This window comes from Callionymus lyra, chromosome 1 (assembly GCF_982586985.1).
Source record: "Callionymus lyra chromosome 1, fCalLyr1.hap1.1, whole genome shotgun sequence".
Classification (NCBI taxonomy): domain Eukaryota; kingdom Metazoa; phylum Chordata; class Actinopteri; order Syngnathiformes; family Callionymidae; genus Callionymus; species Callionymus lyra.
Window position 1 is genome coordinate 36,461,579 of NC_141818.1, and position 19,637 is coordinate 36,481,215.

A 19,637-nucleotide genomic window follows, 5' to 3' on the forward strand; every position below is an offset into this window, starting at 1 on the left:
ATAAGCTTAATTATTAGCTTCATAAATTAGCCTCTTTTTGGCTTCATGAGTTAGCTTCATTATTAGCTTCATAATTTAGCCCCTTTTTTGGTGTTATTTTTAGCGCAATATTTAGTTTCATGAATTAGCCTTGTTTTGGCTTTATGGATTTGCTTTATTATTAGCTCCAGGAACTAGTTTCAATACTAGCCTCTCATGAATTGCTTCATTATTAGCATCAATTATAAGCTTTACAATTAGCATCAATGAATTAAGCTAATCATTTAGCAGCAGGAATTAGCTTTGTGAAATAAATGTCTCATTAGCTTAATTATTATCTTCATGAATTAGCTTTATTATTAGCTTCAGGAATTAGCTTTATTATTAGCTTCATGAATTAGCTTTGTTATTAGCTTCATGAATTAGCTTTATTATTATCTTCATTAATTAGCTTTATTATTAGCTTAATGCATTAGCTTTGTAATTAGCTTCATGAATTAGCTTTATTATTAGCTTCATGCATTAGCTTTGTTATTAGCTTCATGAATTAGCTTTATTATTAGCTTCATGCATTAACTTTGGAATTAGCTTCATGAATTAGCTTTATTATTAGCTTCATGAATTAGCTTTATTATTAGCTTCATGAATTAGCACTGTTATTAGCTTCATGAATTAGCTTTATTATTAGCTTCATGAATTAGCACTGTTATTAGCTTCATGAATTAGCTTTATTATTATCTTCATGAATGAGCTTTATTATTAGCTTCATGAATTAACTTTATTATTAGCTTCATGAATTAGCTTTATTGTTAGCTTCATGCATTAGCTTTGTTATTAGCATCATGAATTAGCTTTATTATTAGCTTCATTTTATTATTTGCTTCAACCAACAGCAGTAAAGTGGAAGTCCCTGTAGACTGTCTCTGATTGAACAATGATAATTGATCCAGCATCAATAAAGCTGGTGTTATGATGACGGTTGATGTATTATCTTCACACGCGGATCAATGTCTGTCGGTCGACGTGATCATTCACTGCTTCTTGCTCTTTCTTGCAGATTTTGTTTATGAACAAAATCGACTTATTTCAAGACAAGATTCTGCACTCGGGTCGACACCTGCGCCACTACCTGCCCCAGTTCACAGGTGCAATATTTCCTGCCTTGCTCATCTACTCGTGCATGTGTGTCAATCTCTACTTTTGCTGGAAGATACACACTAATTGAAAAGGCGTATTATATCTCACAGACGCCAACTGTCCTGGGTTTATCTGGAAACTTCTGCATAATTGTTAATAATACCATAGAAATGTATTGTGAAATTTGACTCAAATTACTGGTATACACGTTTTATATCAAATTAAAAGGCTTATACAAATAAAAACATTGAATTTAGATGATAGATTTAATTGATTATTGAAATTACAATAGTAAACACTGTGTATTGAAAGAACAATTCATTTTGAAACTGTAAAAAAAATGAAATTGAAATATTCAGTAAAAAAAAAAAAAAGTACTTTAAATTTAGTTTAAATGTTCTCCTTTTCTTAACATGTTTTTTTTTATTGTCTTTTAATCTTTATCTAAATGTAGTTATTTAATGTGTGTATACCCACATTATTGTAAAATAAACTAAATGTATCGATGTAATTTATTGTATTTTATGTAAATAATTCTATTTATTCTATTATTTATTTATATCTATCTATATTTAAAATGTATTTCAAACACCACAAGAAATTCCAATGCTTTTATTTTAATCATCTAATCTGATCGTATTATATTGATAAGTCTCTGTTATTGATGGTGTTTGCTGATGAAATAGAAAATATTGATTTGTGTTAAAATGTCACAATATCTCCACCACTCTGTGAATTCTTTTTTTTCTTTATGTTTTTTTCAGATATTTAAGAAGAAAATAGCTATTTTTTATTGATATTGTTAATATTTAAACAACTTAATAAAATATGATTTAAAATGATATAATGTAAAATGGCCTGAGGGCCTCGTTTCACATGATTCAACCATCCAGGTCTCTCCCTCTGTCAGGTGCCGACTGCGACGTGGATTCCGCCGCCAGGTTCATCGCCGCCGCCTTCATCTCACTCAACAACACTCCCAGCAAACTGGTGTATCACCACTTCACCACGGCGACCGACACCTCCAACATCCAGGTGGTCTTCCAGGTGGTCATGGACACCATTATCAAGGAGAACCTGGAGGCGGTCTCTCTTCTGTAGCTGAGAACTGGACCTTTTTTCTTTTTTTTTACCTTTAACCTTTTAAGAAGATTTCAGGTGAACTGCGCTCACGAGCCCCCAAAACTAGCTGGTGATGCCCCTCTTTGTTAGTGTGGGGGCGGAGCTGTGAGTGGGAGAGGATTTACGGGGGGTCCGTGCCTCTGTCTTCTGCTCGTACGTCTTCCGATCTGAGCTGGGGGCGTAAATCGGGCAGCATGGACGTCTGAACATTTTGACTGAAACTTTTACATTTTCACAGCGGCTGTCTTCATCCAAGATGAAAAAAGAAAAAAAAAACAAACCAGGAGCCACTCGTCGTTTTACCAGTTCATTTTAATAGATAAAATAAATAATAGCCTTTTACAGGAAGTCTGCTCAGGGAGTACGTGATGTCGTGTTTTTATATCATTTTTTTCAGGATCCGTGATCTTTATACTGAGTGAAAGCAACAGTGGAGAACAGGTTAAGACCGACGATGGACCTCTTCCTGAGCTCCATCCCACGCTTGTTCCATCGTCGTGGTCGTCAAGGGGGGGCGATGGGAGGGGAGGGGGTGCAGAGACGTGCTACAACTCATGCAGACAGGCAGTCCAGGGAGTCCAGGGTGAGGAAGACGTCCGCCTTACACTGGAAAGTTCCTGTTCCGTCCTGCATCAGCTCGCAGGTCTTGAGGTTCGGAGAGATGTCCTTCACGCAGATGGACTGCAGAGGATTCACGTTTAGAAAAATGACTAATCACTCAATTTGTTTAAATAACTTCTTTTTTTTTTAATCCCACGTAATTCAGTTTAGGCTTTTGTACCAAAAATAGCTGATTATAATTTTAATACATAAAATTCAATTTTTTAACTTAAAGTATATCATTTTTTTCAATTCACTTTAGATAAATTTGCGCTTTATTTATATTTTGATTTATTTCAAGTAACTAATTGATTAATTCAAATTCGATATGAATATTTTTTTCAAATAATTAATTTATTTTAGTTACTTGTATTTAAATTTAGGCCTTGTTTCCATTTTGATCAATGCCAAAAATAACTAATAAATAAATAAAAAATGATCTATTCTATCGTCAATCGGATTTACTTACAATCAGGATTTTTCCATTTCGATCCATGCAAAAAAAAAAAATCTTAATTGATGTATTTTAAAAATTGTTATTTTTATAATTAAAAATACATTTCCCGTTAAATTATTTTTATATATTTTGTAATGGGGTTATTTAAAAAGTAGTTTTCAAGTTTGTACATATTGTATCTATTTATTTACAATTATTAAAATTATTTTTCAATTTATTGTCCCAACTATTAATTTTAGGTTTTATTTCCATGTCGATTTATGCTCAAAATATTTTTCCAAAACGTAGTTTATTGGTTTTTATTTTCGTGAATTTGTTTAATTTAGGAAATAAGTCATTTTATATTGAATTAATTCGGTTTTTACGCACGATTCCCTCTACACTACAGATAGTTGTAATAAATAATAGTAGATCATCAATGGTTTGAAGATATCTCAGGGGGTTCCTCACCATGCTCTTGAGGATGGAGATCTGCCTGCTGGACTCTTGCAACACGTTGTCACTCGCCGTCTCTCCGTCCATCACCGGAGACTCCTCGGACTCGGACCTGCGGTTGTACGGTGACCTCCTGATGCCGGACAGCAGCCCGGAGGCTCGGCCCACGGAGTAGTAGCTGGGTCCGGTGGACTGCTTGTACCAGGCGTCGGCGAGCTGGCAGGAGAAGAGCAGCGAGGCTCCGACGCACAGCGCGGCGAAGCTCAGCGACTTGTCCATGTTTGCTGCAGATGTTGCTGCTGGAGGAACTTCTAGCGCCTTTTATAGTCTGGCTGAGGAACATCACAGAGGTCCAGAGGGGGGCGCGTCGAATCACGCGTGAGGTGGGCGGGTGATGGAAGCTGGGTCTTGGGGTCTTGGATTGATGGTTTTCTTCATTAGGATGCGCGTGTGGAATGAAGATGCGCGGACACGTCAGCGGCCTGTGACGCGCGGCCATAGATTACCCGCCGGTGACGTCATCGATAAAGTTTTTCGACAGCAGCTGTGTTTTAAGAATCTGTCGAGTTAGAAAGATTCAGATTCAAATCAGTGTTTTATCTCAAGCGCCAGACATGCCAGCGGTGCGGAGATTTAAAAAGACGTTCCCCTGCCAGAGTAGTTACTCATTTTCACCCGCAGCGTATGTAAGAAACACATTTAATTCACTTTGATTCAACTTTATTTCATTGTATTAAGACACAAGAGTAGAATCACAAGGTGGTGGATTTCACATCAGAATGATGTTGCTGGCTTTACTATCTACGAGTTAAGCTTGTAAATACAGACTTCAGTGAAAATATTCTTTACTTTATTATATGTATTTATTTTTTACATTTCTCCGATCCTTAAAACTCTTTACTGGCTTCCAGTTTCTTTCAGGTCAACTTTAAAATTCTGGTTCTTACTTTCAGATCTATTCATGGTCAGACTCCTCCTTACATCAGTGATCTGATCCAGCCTTACACCCCAGCTCGGGCTCTGAGGTCTGTGGATCAGAATCTACTGATGATTTCTGAACACAGGACCAGAGGAGAGAAATCCTTCCAGACTGTTGCTCCTAAGATCTTCCTCTCCCTCTGTGTTTGATCTACTGACTCCTTCAAGAAACATCTTAAGACATTTTTATTTGTTCAGGCTTTTCCTTGATTTTCTGGAACTCCTGTGTTGTTCTCAGTTTTATCTTAAACTTTAAAGTATAGACTTTGTTGAATATTGTTTTGATTGTTTAAGCGCTTTGTGACCCTGGTCTGGAAAAGCGCTATACAAATAAAAATTACTTACTTAACATTACAGTTAAAATATATGTATATTAATGGCTTATTTTTACGTGAAACGTAAGAGTGGTAAATTAAGGCATAACATGCATATAAATACCAGAAAGAGCAAATAAATCATATCATTGTGTGGAAAATTCCCTGGTTTAGACCTTGGTTCCTGCAAGGGTTTTTGTGTTTTGTCACTAAAAGCAACATAACATGTGAGCGTTATCAGTATTTAACACTGCAGAGCCCATCATGAATTTATGTATTTATACCTTTTATTTGCCAGCTATTTATTGTATGTGGAAATAGTCTGTGTTTTTGGAGAAATGACTTAAAAGTGTAGATTCATAATTAGCTTGTTTAATGTCGATCACAAAACTATGTTTACTATTTTTATTTTATTAATTAAAACTTGTGAAATTGACTAAAGGTACCAGGTATGAAAAGTGACCCAGACAGCATTTGTTAAAGGGACTCTGTTGGGACCGATTATAAGGATATGCCTGAAACAAATGCTCCAAAATCACACTTTAGTGACACAAAATAAAAACCCATTAACTTCTGTTAATGCTCAGAACAATCTCAGTAAGAAAAAAAACGAGTCATAAGACAGGAGAGAAAATATTTCATCATTTTTAGGCGAGGAATGTAGTTTTTGATCAAAAATAATTTAATATAGTCTTCAAAAGCGAGAATGTTATAAATGAGGATATCAACAAGTGCAGGTATGAAAAAATAAAATCAAACAAAATGTTATTTTCCTGTTTTTTTTCTATATATTTCATTTAAAGATTCTGAGTAAAGCGGTGAAGATGTTATAAGACGGTGGAAAGTATTACCCAACAATAATTCAATCATTATAGTTAGACAAACACAAAATGTGGGGGAACATGAAGGGAAAGAAATGAGGCCTGGATTTATATACGTAGCCATAGAGATGCTCCCGGACTGAAGGACTTCACTTTTTAATGGCGTACATGAAAAACAAAGAGAGGATCAAGAGCATTAGGAGCAAAAGAAGATCAATTAGGATGTTTCAGTGACGTGTGTTGAGCTTCAATCAGATTTTCCTAATCACTCCATTTGAAGAGACGAAAAGTCGGCCTCATCAATACTCTGATCTGATTGACTGACCTCACCTGCTACGCTTCATGAACTCTGCTCATGAAAGGCTTGACACGGGCGACTTCCCATCATGCGACCAGTGACTCCCGGTAATTCTATAAAAGCGGGTCACAAAAGGGTCCGGACGAGGGGAAATGTACCTTTAAATGCATCAAACTGTTTACAGATCTTGATCAGTCCAATTACCGCGACAGACTTAAAAAACTGGTTCTTATCCGAGAGTTTAGTGTGCGTATTAGACGATAAAAAAATACTAATGGTCAATTATTCCAGGTGAACCCGGGGCAGCAGAGATTGCATCGTTAGAGTCCGTTGAAGAGAGGTCTGCAGCGCGGCTCCAGCTTGTCCTCCAGGACGTGGTCTGGTCCACAGACCCAGGGGTCCCCTGTCTCCCACTGCCACTTCTGCAGACTCTGCCTGAGGCCCTCCAGCACGTCGCTGTAGGACGGGTCCGACACCAGGTTCTGTGTCTCCAGAGGATCCGACCTGTTTGGCAGAGCAGAGGTTTTCACTCATCTTTCTCATCGCCGCGATATTCACATCTGTCGCGGCAAAGTCATTTTATGCGGCACTTAGGAGTGTTTGCTGAAGATCAAGGTAGATTCGTGTTGATATGGTGACCTATAAAGATGCCACAGTTTAATATGAAGACAGTTTGCAAACCTCACACGCCGTGATCTATTCTGTCTCATTCTATTCTGATTCGATCACAGCTTACTGGGAGCTCTGGGAGGAATAGGCAGCACAAATATTCACCTCCGTCAGGGAGATCATGTGAACGTATGCAAAATACTGCCTTTTTGGGACTATTACTCTGCGGAGCTCGGTAGTATCACGCCATGAGGCTCTGTAGTATTAATCCGCGAGGCTCTGTAGTATTAATCCGCGAGGCTCTGTAGTATTAATCCGCGAGGCTCTGTAGTATTAATCCGTGAGGCTTGGTAGTATTACTCCGCGAGGCTTGGTAGTATTTCTCCGCAAGGCTCGATAGCATTACTCCATGAGGCTTGGTAGTATTATCCCGCAAGACTCGTTAGCATTACTTCGAGTGGCTTGGTAGTATTACTCCGCAATGCTCGATAGTATTACTCCCCGGGGCTTGGTAGCAGTATACCTCGAGGCTTGGTAGTATTATCCCGTACTTCCGATAGCATCACTCAGCAAGGCTTGGTAGTATTATCCAACAGGGCTCGATAGCATTACTCTGCGAGGCTTGGTAGTATTATCCCGCAAGGCTAGAAAGCATTACTCTGCGAGGCTTGGTAGTATTATCCCACAAGGCTAGAAAGCATTACTCCTCGAGGCTTGGTTGTATTATCCGGCAAGGCCTGGTAGTATTATCCCGCGAGGCTTGATAGCATTACTCCGCGAGGCTCGATAGCATTACTCCGCGAGGCTCGATAGTATTACTCCGAGAGGCTCGATAGTATTACTCCGCGAGGCTCGATAGCATTACTCCGAGAGGCTCGATAGCATTACTCCGCGAGGCTCGATAGCATTACTCCGAGAGGCTCGATAGTATTACTCCGAGAGGCTCAGTAGCATTCCTCCGCAAGGTTTGGTCAGTAGTATTACTCGGCGAGGCTTGCTAGTATTAACCTGTGAGACTTCCTTGTATTACTCTGCAAGGTTTCATAGTATTACTCCGCGAGTCTTCATAGTATTACTCCGCGAATCTTTATAGTATTACTCCGCGAGGCTCATTAGTATTAATATTAAGTATGAATAATAAGTAACTTAAGGTATGTTGGTATCATTTTGAAGAAATCGTAATCCCTTTATCTTCATCCATAAATCTTTTGGAAGATTCATCACTCTCTGTGGTGCAGTAGGACCTCAGATGACGACAATACATCTAATTCCTACACACATCTACACAAATCAACATTTGTTCCAAGCCTTAAATGTGTCTTCATCTTCTGCGTGAGCTTTATGGAAAGTGTCTCGTCTCCTCTCTGATCAAATCAAAGTGTAGTAAACATGATCAAAATGTGTGTGTTGTGAGCTCGTGTCAACACACCTGGTGTCGTACAGTTCCCAGCGCTCTCTGTAGTAATACTGCCGCAGGCTTTTGAACCAGTGAGTCGGCTGCTGTCGCCTGGTCCGGTTCAGCAGGTCCTGGAAAGTGGGTGACACATAAAAATCCTGGTCGATAGGGAAGGGCATGAGGTACTGGTGGTTGTGAAGGAGGTGGTACGCCCCCTGCAGGATGGAGCGGGTGGGATAGTACATCGTCACCTACGAGAGCAGAAAGATGCATCAGTGAGGAGTTGCTGTGAGAAGCTGCTTTGCTCAATAACCTCGTGCAGAGACTGGCTGGCGAAGACGGTGCTCCGGGACCCGGGTTCAGTGACGAGTGCAGGCAACAGGGAACGACCTGTGAGGTGGACTTGGGTGGCAGAGCTGGCGGGGAGATAGTAGGAAGGGTATGGAATAGAAAACCAGTCCAGGATGGTGGGAGTGATGTCTGCACAGAAGAGATAGATCCCTGATTGTTACTTTCATCAAAGAGGGGTTTTTTATTCATATAAAAAATAAAAAATAAAACGATTTTATTGTAATTTATCAGTAACACTAGTATATCGAATAGATCCAATTTAACTTTTTTTTTTAAGCCTTGTTCTTATTGCTAATAATCGCTTAATTAAATTCTACAATTTCAATATTAAAAGGTTTCATTTGTTCTTATTGAATTACTCAAAATTCAATAATTGTTATATTAAAAGGTAGCATTTGTTTTTTTATATATTGAATTAAAAAAATGTTGAATATTTTCAAGATGAGTATTAAAATAATGAACAGTAGTTTTTAAATGATAGTTCTAATAATTCACAAATATTTGTTCAATTTTTATTCATAGCCTTTTGAATTCAATATAATAATGTTGATATAATAGTCCCACCAGACAATACCAAAAGAGTACCGAGCTACTTGATCGATCTTCGGCCAATCGTGTGACGCAGAGAAGATCAATCGACCACTTAGAAGCACTCGCGCGTCAATTCATCAAAGCTAAACGGTGTTGTCTGGTGGCTCTATTTGACTTACATTTTTATATTGAATTTTAAGTCTGAGGTTTAGAACAAATTGAAATTAGAAAAGCTTATTTTGGAATTCTTGGAATTAAAAAAATCAAAGTGAAGTGTAATTCTTAATTTGAAAACACAAGTTAGTTAACCTTTCAACTTTGAATATAGAAATAAATTAGCTCAATGATGTCGTATTAACATCTCAAGTCCTACCTAGCAAGCTGACGTATGCGTCGCTGGCGTCTCCCCAGCGCTGCCTCTGCTCGGGGGAAGACACCAGCATGGGCTCCGCGATCCCAGAGTGATACAAGTTGGTTCTGCCGTTAGGAAAGGGGATTCCATTATCGGAGCTGTAGATGATCAGTGTGTCGTTCTCGTAACCAGCGTCCCGGAGCTCCCGAAGAACTAATCCGATTCCTGCAGACAATGAGAGGAAATGAAAAGGCATTTTATGTAACCCCAATATATTGTTGATGTTTATAACATTTACGAGAAGGTTTGTATGAAATAAAAAAAATAAACAAGAAGAATAGAAAAATAACTAATAAAGGGGGAAAAAAAAGTTTTGGGAATTTTTCATTAAAACAGAGGGCAATCAAAGAACTGAATCTTAAATGTTTTTTAAGCAGAACTTTGTTTATGTTCTCAATTGTATCGTTATTCCCAAACAAGTGGATAAAGTCTTAAAATGGTTGATGCAGCATGTACATTGAGACATTGAATGACAATTACAACCGTTTGTGTACGTGATCCACATACCCTGATCCAACCTGCTGACGGTCGTGTACTGTGCAGCGAGGTCGGCTCGTGCAGCCGGAGTGTCCGGCACGAACGGCGGAACCTGAATTCAAAATATTTTGAGAATACTTGAGAATTTATTGGTAGGTTTTCAAAATACTAAACCAAAACTACTACTAAAAGTGATTAAAATGACATGATATCAGACCTTCACTTGTTCTGGTGTGTAATATTCCGGGGTCCAGTCGGGAATCGTTCCCATCCCTGTCTCGCCATTCCCGAACTTTTCACAGAACGCTCCATACTGAGGCTGCGAGTGTCCACATCTGTGTGTGTCATGAAACGCAACATAAAGGAAAAACGGCCTCTCTGCCTCTCTCGTCAAGACTTCTTCTTTATGGGTCTGGAGGAATTTTCGGACCAGTAGTTTGATCCTGGTTATGTTTCTCCCGACTTGCAGGACAGAGTTGTTTTCTTCTGTGTAGGAGAAATCGAATGGGTAGACGGACCCCGGACCAACATGTTTCTTTCCAATGATGCCTTGTGAGGAAAATAGATATTGAATACACAAACTACAGTTGGCTGGTATTTCAAGTATTTATTTGAATGATACCTGTGTGTATATCGGTCTTGCTCAGGAGCAGTGGCAGGCTCTGAACCTCATCGAAGGAGTTGAAGTGATGGACCCCCTGATGGAGGCCGTACATGCCATTCTGGTGCTAAAAGATGATACAGAAATCCAAAAATAAACCAGACCCCAAATGAATGGATAAGTTTTACGTTGGGACAGTGTCAGTGACACACGGCTGAAACTGTAGTTGCCATCATTTGAGTTTGTACACCTGTGCGTTACCTGTGGCAGGCCTGTGAGGATGCTGGAGCGACTGGGAGAACAACTGCTGACAGAAGTGAAGGCATTCTTGAACAACAGGCTGCGCTGAGCCAGAGAGCGGAGGTTGGGGGTTCGGACCACAGAGTTGTTGTAGACCTCTGTTTCAAAACCTGCATCGTCAGCTGTGAAGCAGAAAGAAAAGATCTCAGGAAAACATTGATTCAATTAGAAACTATGCAAGTTTTTCATAACAAAAGAAAAACAAGTCGTCTAGCTCAAGAAATATATTTAAACCTTAACATGTTTCACTGAAAAATGTATTTCCTTGTCAAAGAAATCAATCTAGGTTTTCAAAAGTTCACATTTAAAAAAAAAATCAAAACTTTATTAGTCTCACCGATTATAAGAAGCACGTTTCTTTTCTTCGACTCCGCGATGTGACAAGACGCCAAAAAGAGACAAATAAGCAGCTGAAGCATAATAATAATAATGACTAAAACTTTTCCTTCGATCACAAGGAACTAACAACATCCGTTAGCTCACTAACACTACTTCCGTAAACACAAAGGAGCCCCGCCCACTGAGCGTCACATGACACGCATCACGTGACCGCAGGGCAGCGAGAGACACGGAATCTGATCGCCAGCAGGACGAGAAGCTGAATTTAGGAAGTATTTCACAGAACTAAAATGAATCACTCCTGAGCGAAAGCTTCATATCAAAAATGTGGAGCAAGATATTCGGTAACGTTTGATGTTTTATTAATTATTTTCGTCCTAGTGTGTTATCTACACTAACTGGTTTTGTAATGTAAAACAACAATAGTTCTTATGTTGTTCTTGCAAATGACACAAATGTTTAATTGATCTTTTCGGGGTTTTTTTTCTCGCTCTTTGATTGTGTAAGGCTTCCTGTCGATACGAATCTGTGTTTCTCTTTTGTTGTTTTTTTTTGGAATAACTTAGAAACAAGTCTTTCTGCTCTCATAAACCTAGGGGTCAAGTAAGGTCATGGTTAAGTGCAGTCAGTGACACTCTGTCATGTGACTCCCTTATGATTCTCACCTGAGAGCTTTAAATCAGGTGTTTTAACCAAACTATACTCTTTGTTTTGACTTCACAGGCGGCCCTCGCTCGAGGTTTCACGAGCGGCCGACGAGTTCCTTCTAAACGCTTGTCCCGGTAAGCGATTGATCCGGATCGGGTCGGCCTCGACTTCTACAGCGTCGTCTCACGCTGGCCGTCGGATGGAGGAACCTCTTCTCCTGGGGGGACACGTGAGGTCCCGCCACAGATCTTGCAGAATACTGACTTCCTTGTTCCCCATCTTGAGCTGGCTGCCCCGGTACAAGTTGAAATGGCTGCAGATGGACCTGCTGGCCGGCCTGACCGTGGGCCTGACCACGGTACCGCAGGCCCTGGCCTACGCGGAAGTAGCAGGTCTACCTGTGCAGGTGAGGTGAAGATCCATCGATCCCAACGTTGAAATACTAATAAAAAAAAGTAATTTCCCGCCCCAGTACGGACTCTACTCTGCTTTCATGGGCGGCTTCATCTACACGGTTCTGGGGACGTCCAAGGACGTGACTCTGGGTCCGACGGCCATCATGTCCCTGCTCTGCTCCGGCGTGGTGGGCGGACAACCCGGACGGGCCGTCCTGCTCAGCCTGCTGTGCGGCCTGATCCAGGCGGGGATGGCGCTGCTCAGACTGGGTGAGTGTCGGAGACGTACGTGAGAGGTAGTACAGAGAGTCGTGAGGAACTGAAGTGTCGCCGCTGCAGGATTCCTGCTGGACTTCATATCTTTCCCGGTCATTAAAGGCTTCACGTGTGCGGCTGCAGTGACCATCGGCTTCGGTCAAGTTAAGGTGACGATTCATTTTTAACACACGTGTGTTTCTAGGTGTTGTGTTTGTGTGATTATATGTGTGTGTATGAGCTGTTTTGTGTTGTGTTTTTCTGATGACATGTTTGTGTGTATGAGCTGTTTTGTTTAGTGTTGTGTTTTTGTGATTACATGTGTGTATGAGCTGTTTTGTGTTGTGTTTTTGTGATTACATGTGTGTATGAGCTGTTTTGTGTTGTGTTTTTGTTATTACATGTGTGTATGAGCTGTTTTGTTTAGCGTTGTGTTTTTGTTATTACATGTGTGTATGAGCTGTTTTGTTTAGCGTTGTGTTTTTGTGATTATATGTGTGTGTGTATGAGCTGTTTTGTTTAGCGTTGTGTTTTTGTGATTATATGTGTGTGTGTATGAGCTGTTTTGTTTAGTTTTGTGTTTTTGTTATTACATGTGTGTGTATGAGCTGTTTTGTTTAGTGTTGTGTTTTTGTGATTATATGTGTGTGTATGTATGAGCTGTTTTGTTTAGTGCTGTGTTTGTAGTGTAACTGCATGTGTAATTATATGTAATTACGCAATTATGTGCGTGTGTGTTGTGTTTGTGTTACAACTTGTCGGCGTGAGTTGTTGTTTTTTCCCTTCTTTGTCTAATAACGTGTGTGTATGAGGTGTTTTTTCGTTTCGTATTTGTGTAATTACATGGGTGTGTACAAGTTTTTTTTTATGTTGTGCAATGAAATGTTTGTCTATTTGTTGTTATTATTTTCTGTTGTTTGTCGAAGTTGTATTTGTGTAATTTTTTGTGTTGTGCAAGTTTTCATTTTGGTATTGTATTCGTGTATTTACTTCTGTGTGTATGACTTTTTATTGTTGTGTTTGTGTAATTAAGCAATTATGTGTGTGTATGAGGTGTTGTGTTTGTGTTATTACACGTGTGTGCAAGCTGTTGTTTTGGTGTTTTGTTTGTGTGCAATTCCTTATGTGTGTGTGTTAAAATGTGTCAATGCTTATGCTTCATTGTGTGTATATTATGCAAGTGTTTGTCTTTGAATGTGTGTGTATTTAAGTTAATGTGTTTATCTAGTGTGTGTGCCTTAGTAATATTTTTTTATACTGTGCGTTTTTTGTTTCCTTTTTCTAGAACATCCTGGGTCTGAATAAGATCCCGCACGAGTTCTACCTGCAGGTCTACTACACCTTCTGCAGGATCGGCGAGGCCAGGGTCGGGGACGTGGTCCTGGGTCTTCTCTGTCTCCTCCTGCTGGTCACGCTGATGCTGATGAAGGCCAACCTGAGGTCCGACGATGCCGCCCCGGCCTACTCCAGAGCGGCGAGGAAGCTGGTGTGGACCGTCTCCACGAGTCAGTACCGACCCACGGGTCATCATCTCTGCACCTCCTCGTTCATGTCGACAACCATCGATGCAAATAATTGACCGAGATGTTTCCTCGTTTTGATGATCCATGAGTCAGAGGCGGGATCAATACCTGTGCTTTTAAACAGTCATTATTGACGGTTTCTGGCTCATTAACAAGGTTCCTTGTTTCGTTCTCAGTGAGAAACGCGTTAGTCGTCGTCGCGGCGTCGCTCGTGGCGTTCGCCTGGGACGTCTCCGGGCACCACGTGTTCAGCATCACCGGGAACACCACGGATGGGCTGCCGCCGTTTCGCCCTCCGCCCACCACGGACGTCACATCCAATGGCACGGTCGTGCCGTTCGGTGAGATCGTGGAGGTGAGGACGGGTGTTTTTTTTACGGGGACATTTTATGGATCTGGAGTTTGAACCTTTTGTTTGGCAGGACTTCGGAGCAGGACTGGCTGTGATTCCTCTGATGGGTCTGTTGGAGAGCATCGCTATCGCCAAAAGTTTCGGTGAGTCTGGACTCATTTCGAGAGAGGGCGGAGCTTACAGAGACAGACAAGGGGCGGAGCCTACAGGCGCAGCCTATAGATACAGACAAGGCCTATATAGTCAAGTGGGTGGGGCTACAGGAACGAACTACAAACAGGGGGCGGGGCCTAGACAGACAGACAAGCATTCGCTCTTACAAAGTTGTGTTTTGGGCGAAGATAAAAAGTACAGATGAACAAACTAATGCTAGTCTAAGGCAATCAGAACATGTGACCAAACACTGAAACCTTTTTTTAATTATTAAAAAAAAAGCTTTTATAGTATTCTCTTGATTGTCAGAAGTTTAACGACAAATGGTTTCAGAAGTAGGATGTCATGTCATTGTACAGTTCCTAGCATGTTATAGGGTTGAAAAATACAATGATTTAGGTTTTTATATCTTGGAATTTTGATTTTCTTTGTAAAATTGCACTATTTGATGTGATATTATAATTTATTAATGTTGTATATTCATTTTAATACGGTAATGTTAGTAAAAAATGGTGTTAGATTGTCTAAAACTTCTAAAATGGTTTGTCGTTGAACTTAAAATTCACTAGATTTTTCTCTAGATAAAATCTATGTTTGCGCCATCTACTGGTCTTTATGGTATTTGGCTCAATTGGCATTGAAAAAAAACTTATCTGACAAAAAAAATTATATAATAAAATAAATCCGCAGCCAAATGGCAAAACATATGATAAATATATTTCTTAAACGTTTTCATTTGATTTGTTTATACATTACTACGTCGTTTTTTCTTCTTTAGTACAAAAAAGCAACACCTTTTTTTAAAGCCAATGTGTCTTTTAATATTTCAATGCTAAAAAATAACAACATTATGCTTTAATTTAAATCTATTTGTTTGATTACTTATTTTATTGCAATATTTCATTTACTCTAACAATTGAAGATGGCACTATTTAAACCTGACGTGGATAATTAAAAGATGTGTTACTATCCTCTCACAAGATATAAATTCTTGTTTTGTATTTTATTCTGTTTCTACAGGAAGTCAGAATAACTACAGAATCGATGCCAACCAGGAACTGCTGGCAATCGGAGTGACTAACATCATGGGCTCCTTCGTGTCGGCTTATCCAGTCACTGGCAGCTTTGGGAGGTTTGTGAGTATGTTTGTGTTTTCATACTTATAGATAAGCAACATGTCTTTCGTTCATCCAGGACTGCAGTGAATTCTCAGACCGGTGTTTGTTCTCCAGCTGGAGGGATCGTCTCCGGTGAGTCCTCTCGTACTCTACCGCCCTCTAGTGGCGATGTATGTTGTTGAACACTCTCAACAACGTAAAATGTATTAAATAAATTTGCCCTTTTTTGTATATTTCATTACAATAGTTATATTTATATTATCATTTAATACTTTACAGTGTGAAATGAGGCTGATTCTAATTCTAATTTATTTCTTTAAATTTAAAACACTTAATATATGTTGTATAATTGATTTTTTAAAATTCAAATGGTAGCAAAAAGGTCAGTTCTCTTTTGTAATATGAGAAAAAAAAGTGATTATAAGAAGGTAAAAGCATTATTTCCTAAATACTATTACAGTTTGAACTTGATCAAAGGTGTTTTTTTTGCCTCATCCCACGAGACTGAAAGAAGATTTTAACTTAAAACCTTGTTTACAATCTAATTAGAATCTACCTTGAATTTAAGTTCAAACCATTTATAGATCATTAAAATGAATTAATAGAATAAGATCAAATACAATAAAAAAGTATTAAAAATAAACACATATATACACAAATGACTAAACACATTTAAACAATATAGCAGCGATATTATTGTAATTAAAATAAAAGTGTCCATGTAAATCTAATTATCATCTTATTATTGAATCGTCTGAAGGATTTTATTATTAAAAGTTATTTTTTAAAGAGTTGCACTGTGTCCTCCAGGCTTGACCGTGATTCTCTCGCTGGCGTTCCTCATGCCGGCCTTCTACTACATCCCCAAAGCCTCCCTGGCCGCCGTCATCATCTGCGCCGTGGCTCCCATGTTTGATGTCCAGGCCGTGGCTCAGATGTGGAAGATACGCAGTGAGTAGAGAGAACATGATTCGGTTCAACTTCAGGAATTAACTTTTCCATCGTCAGAGCTGGACCTGCTGCCCTTCTTCGTGACCTTCGCCATGAGCTTCTGGCAGGTGCAGTACGGCATCATGGGAGGTGTGGCGGTGTCTGGAGTGATGTTGCTCTACCACTCAGCCAGACCCAAGATCACGGTACGGATCTGTTTTGAAACCCTTGAGGTTAATCTGCATTCTGAGTGTTCCAGGCTCTTTGTCTGCGACACATCTTTTATTGAGTATTTGTACACAGTGTATAATGATGTAAAACTTCCATCAGTTAAACACAAAACACCCCCATCCTTTTGGCTTATACGCTAACATTGCCGATGCTAATTATAGTATATAAATAATAATTATATTTGCTTTTTGAATCCCTAAAAGAAAGTAGACCTCGGCATCACAAACGTCCTTAAGCAAATGTAGTCCTTTAGTAACTGACTCCAACAGAATGGTTTGTGTGGCACGAATGTTCCTTATCTTTAGGTTCTCTAGAGACTTGAAGTTTAAACTGAGTAATAATTCACTTAAAACCATGTTTAGTACAGAAATGTTGGTTAAAAGTAGGTGTGATTTGTTTCGTGATACATGGTCAATGATAATGTATTTAGTGAAACTGTAGTAACAAGAATATATTTTTAGTATTGTCGAGTACTTGACTCTGGTGTTGCAGAATTTACAGACCACATGTATCCTCTCGTCCTCAGTCATCGCTGTGATCTAGCAGGATTTCATTGTTCCTTGAGCTGCAGTTTAATTGCTACACAAAAATGAAGAAAAGCTGTGAATTTTTGCATGTTAATTGTTAATCAAATTATTTAATAAAAAATAAAAAACTATACAATAAAAGGACTATAATGAAAAATAAATCGTATTTTAAAGTTTAAAAAGGTATTGTTGAATATTGACTATGGTATTGTGTGAAGCAATATATATTTCCATATTTTCTATCACACGTTGGCTAACTAACGCAGAGCTTAGTTGCAATTTCTAGTCGTTGATGCAAATCTGACTTCCGTCCTGCAGATTTTCATCTTTGACTCATTGCAACATATCCGGCCTCGACTTGATGAAGTCGTAACTACTTTCATTTGTTTTGAAACCAAAATATGTCCAAACATCAGCTTTAAAAGCTGCTGGAGTCGACTGTATCCTCTCGCCCTCAGTCATTGTCAGGATCTTGCGGGATTTTCATTGTTCCTTTAGCTGCAGAGGGCGTAATGAATGCTGCCATCTAGCGGCCAGATGTTTAATTGCAACGGGAAAATGAAAAGAAGGTGGTGACTATGAAAATCTGGGGAACATTGTTGGAGCTCAGAAGGTCACGTGTGCGCAGGTGTCCGATGAGGGGATGCTGTTGATGGAGTTGAGCAGTGGACTCAGCTTTCCCGCCACGGAGCATCTCAGCCACGTCCTGCACACACGAGCCCTGCAGGGTGAGACTCGCCGACCACCCCAGCGCCTCATGGTCGCCTCTTATAACCTGTGATCCTCAGCGTCTCCTCCGCGGTCGGTGGTCCTGGACTTCCGCCACGTCAGCGTCATCGACTACACGGTGGTCAGCGAGCTCCGAGACCTGCTGCGACAGTTCAGTCTCCAGAAAGTGAACCTGGTCTTCTACAGAGTTCAGGTATCAACCATCAGAACGGACTCCATTTTGAGTAGCGGCTCATTCTTCTACTTCCTGTCGCAGCCCTCCGTCCTGCAGGTGCTGCTCACTGCCGACCTCCAGGGTTTCAGACACACTGACAACGTGGAGGAAGCACTTCTGGTCCAGGTCCCCTGTTGAGACACTGCCTCACCACAACTCTGATGTTTCAGAAAACACTTTTACACTATTTTAATTCAAAGTTATTACCGGGCCGCACAGAAAGAAAAAACTAATCTAAAAAGAAATTCTTATGTTGATTATTACTGTGTGAAAGATGTTCAGAAGAAAAATGGTATTTTCTCTGAAGTAATATTAGCCTGTGACTCTTGACACTTTTTATTCAATTTACACCAAAAAAAACCTTTGAAAACGTCATATGATTTATTTTTTACTGTTTTTTATCGGAAGGTTTGGTCCTTAAACATGACGCTAATAAATACAAACCAGCCCGCAGTGCGAAACGGTTTGGCGGCCTCTGCTGGCGAAAACGCGAAATACATTTGAATGATTTTAAAATTATTCAAAGGCATCTTTTTGAGGTAATGTAAGTAAGAAAGTAAGTAATAGTTATTTGTAAAGCGCCTTTCTAGACTTGGGTCACAAAGCGCTTTAACATTCGAAAACAATACATACTTAAAATATGTAGCAAAACATCACTAAAAAGCATTTAAACATTGCATTGATTGGTTTTATTTTTAGTTCACAGAAGAAAAAGAAAACCTACACAACAATAGCATTTATCTCTCCATTATGAACAGCTGGGATTAAGACTTTACGACTGTTTACGCTGCTGCAATTACACTTTTATAACAGTGGGTAACTCGTGTTTGACCATATTTAAATAAGAAACACATGCTTTTATCGAACTGTAACACCAGAACAATGAAGCATGAACTGTTAACTACCTCGAAAAGGATGAATTTTAAACTTTTCACTCAAGTCAAGCCGAAGTTACATTTAGCTGAGCTCTGGACGTTTGCACAATGGCACTAAACGATGATTCTAGTGTTTACATACCTTTTTTCATTTTTTTAAATGAACTTTTTGCTCCTTGAAATCATTTGCTGTTGCAATAAAACATTCCCAAAGTCTCAATTTTCTATATATATTGTATATTTTTTTTTAAATTCATTTTTAATTTTACAAATAGTTTTATTTGGTTGACACAAGTTGACTTCCTCGCCATCTTGGAAAGGGAACCTGCAAACTTCTTGCTGTGAGTCGGTCGAGATCACCACACGGCCCTGAAAAGTATGTACAGTATATAAAAGTGCCGAAGGAAGGAAGTAATATTTACTCTATTAATATTATTCAAAAGTTTCAATATAAGTTTGTCAGTAATGCTTGAGTCAAGGAACGACGTGAAACACTGTTATTATTAGTTTGGAAGATCCTTTAGAAGAGA

General features: G+C 39.4%; 4 protein-coding genes across 4 annotated transcripts in view; 2 read left to right on the forward strand and 2 right to left on the reverse strand.

The window, feature by feature from the left end:
* gnav1 (guanine nucleotide binding protein (G protein) alpha v1) overlaps positions 1-2,591 on the forward strand; it is a 40,811-nt gene extending 38,220 nt beyond the window's left edge. The window contains exons 8-9 of the mRNA XM_087805480.1: positions 1,037-1,124; positions 2,027-2,591. Of these exons, the coding sequence (XP_087661606.1) occupies positions 1,037-1,124; positions 2,027-2,217 (279 nt within the window). The 3' untranslated portion in view covers positions 2,218-2,591. The remainder of the gene's footprint in view (positions 1-1,036; positions 1,125-2,026) is intronic.
* Positions 2,592-2,613: 22 nt separating this feature from the next.
* Positions 2,614-4,024, reverse strand: npb (neuropeptide B). The gene is made up of 2 exons (XM_087805519.1): positions 3,746-4,024; positions 2,614-2,919 (listed from the first exon to the last, which is right to left on the reverse strand). Exons 1-2 carry the CDS (start codon positions 4,007-4,009, stop codon positions 2,791-2,793), a joined length of 393 nt encoding a protein of 130 aa, XP_087661645.1. The 5' UTR covers positions 4,010-4,024; the 3' UTR covers positions 2,614-2,790.
* A 1,526-nt stretch (positions 4,025-5,550) lies between these two features.
* On the reverse strand, positions 5,551-11,301 carry sgsh (N-sulfoglucosamine sulfohydrolase (sulfamidase)). Its single transcript, XM_087805532.1, has 9 exons — positions 11,156-11,301; positions 10,780-10,940; positions 10,540-10,645; positions 10,135-10,466; positions 9,948-10,029; positions 9,402-9,605; positions 8,460-8,626; positions 8,180-8,397; positions 5,551-6,645 (listed from the first exon to the last, which is right to left on the reverse strand). The coding sequence occupies exons 1-9, from the start codon at positions 11,235-11,237 to the stop codon at positions 6,462-6,464; spliced, it is 1,536 nt and encodes a 511-aa protein (XP_087661658.1). The 5' UTR covers positions 11,238-11,301; the 3' UTR covers positions 5,551-6,461.
* A 61-nt stretch (positions 11,302-11,362) lies between these two features.
* slc26a11 (solute carrier family 26 member 11) lies at positions 11,363-19,327 on the forward strand. The gene is made up of 14 exons (XM_087805545.1): positions 11,363-11,501; positions 11,881-12,211; positions 12,278-12,470; positions 12,540-12,625; positions 13,741-13,960; positions 14,155-14,333; positions 14,401-14,473; positions 15,504-15,615; positions 15,678-15,733; positions 16,412-16,552; positions 16,610-16,737; positions 17,918-18,017; positions 18,078-18,211; positions 18,275-19,327. Exons 2-14 carry the CDS (start codon positions 12,005-12,007, stop codon positions 18,368-18,370), a joined length of 1,725 nt encoding a protein of 574 aa, XP_087661671.1. The 5' UTR covers positions 11,363-11,501; positions 11,881-12,004; the 3' UTR covers positions 18,371-19,327.
* The last annotated feature ends 310 nt before the right edge of the window (positions 19,328-19,637 follow it).

What these genes read in the sequence shown, in the direction of transcription:
- sgsh (XM_087805532.1), bottom strand. Translation starts at nt 11,237, where the DNA reads ATGCTTCAGCTGCTTATTTGTCTCTTTTTGGCGTCTTGTCACATCGCG. An exon ending in CAAGACCGATATACACACAG is followed by an intron (nt 10,467 to 10,539) that starts GTATCATTCAAA and finishes TTTCCTCACAAG; the next exon opens with GCATCATTGGAAAGAAACAT. An exon ending in CGCATACGTCAGCTTGCTAG is followed by an intron (nt 8,627 to 9,401) that starts GTAGGACTTGAG and finishes TCTTCTGTGCAG; the next exon opens with ACATCACTCCCACCATCCTG.
- slc26a11 (XM_087805545.1), top strand. Translation starts at nt 12,005, where the DNA reads ATGGAGGAACCTCTTCTCCTGGGGGGACACGTGAGGTCCCGCCACAGA. An exon ending in GTCACTGGCAGCTTTGGGAG is followed by an intron (nt 15,616 to 15,677) that starts GTTTGTGAGTAT and finishes TCGTTCATCCAG; the next exon opens with GACTGCAGTGAATTCTCAGA. An exon ending in CAGCCAGACCCAAGATCACG is followed by an intron (nt 16,738 to 17,917) that starts GTACGGATCTGT and finishes ACGTGTGCGCAG; the next exon opens with GTGTCCGATGAGGGGATGCT.
- npb (XM_087805519.1), bottom strand. Translation starts at nt 4,009, where the DNA reads ATGGACAAGTCGCTGAGCTTCGCCGCGCTGTGCGTCGGAGCCTCGCTG. An exon ending in TCTCCATCCTCAAGAGCATG is followed by an intron (nt 2,920 to 3,745) that starts GTGAGGAACCCC and finishes AATCCTCTGCAG; the next exon opens with TCCATCTGCGTGAAGGACAT.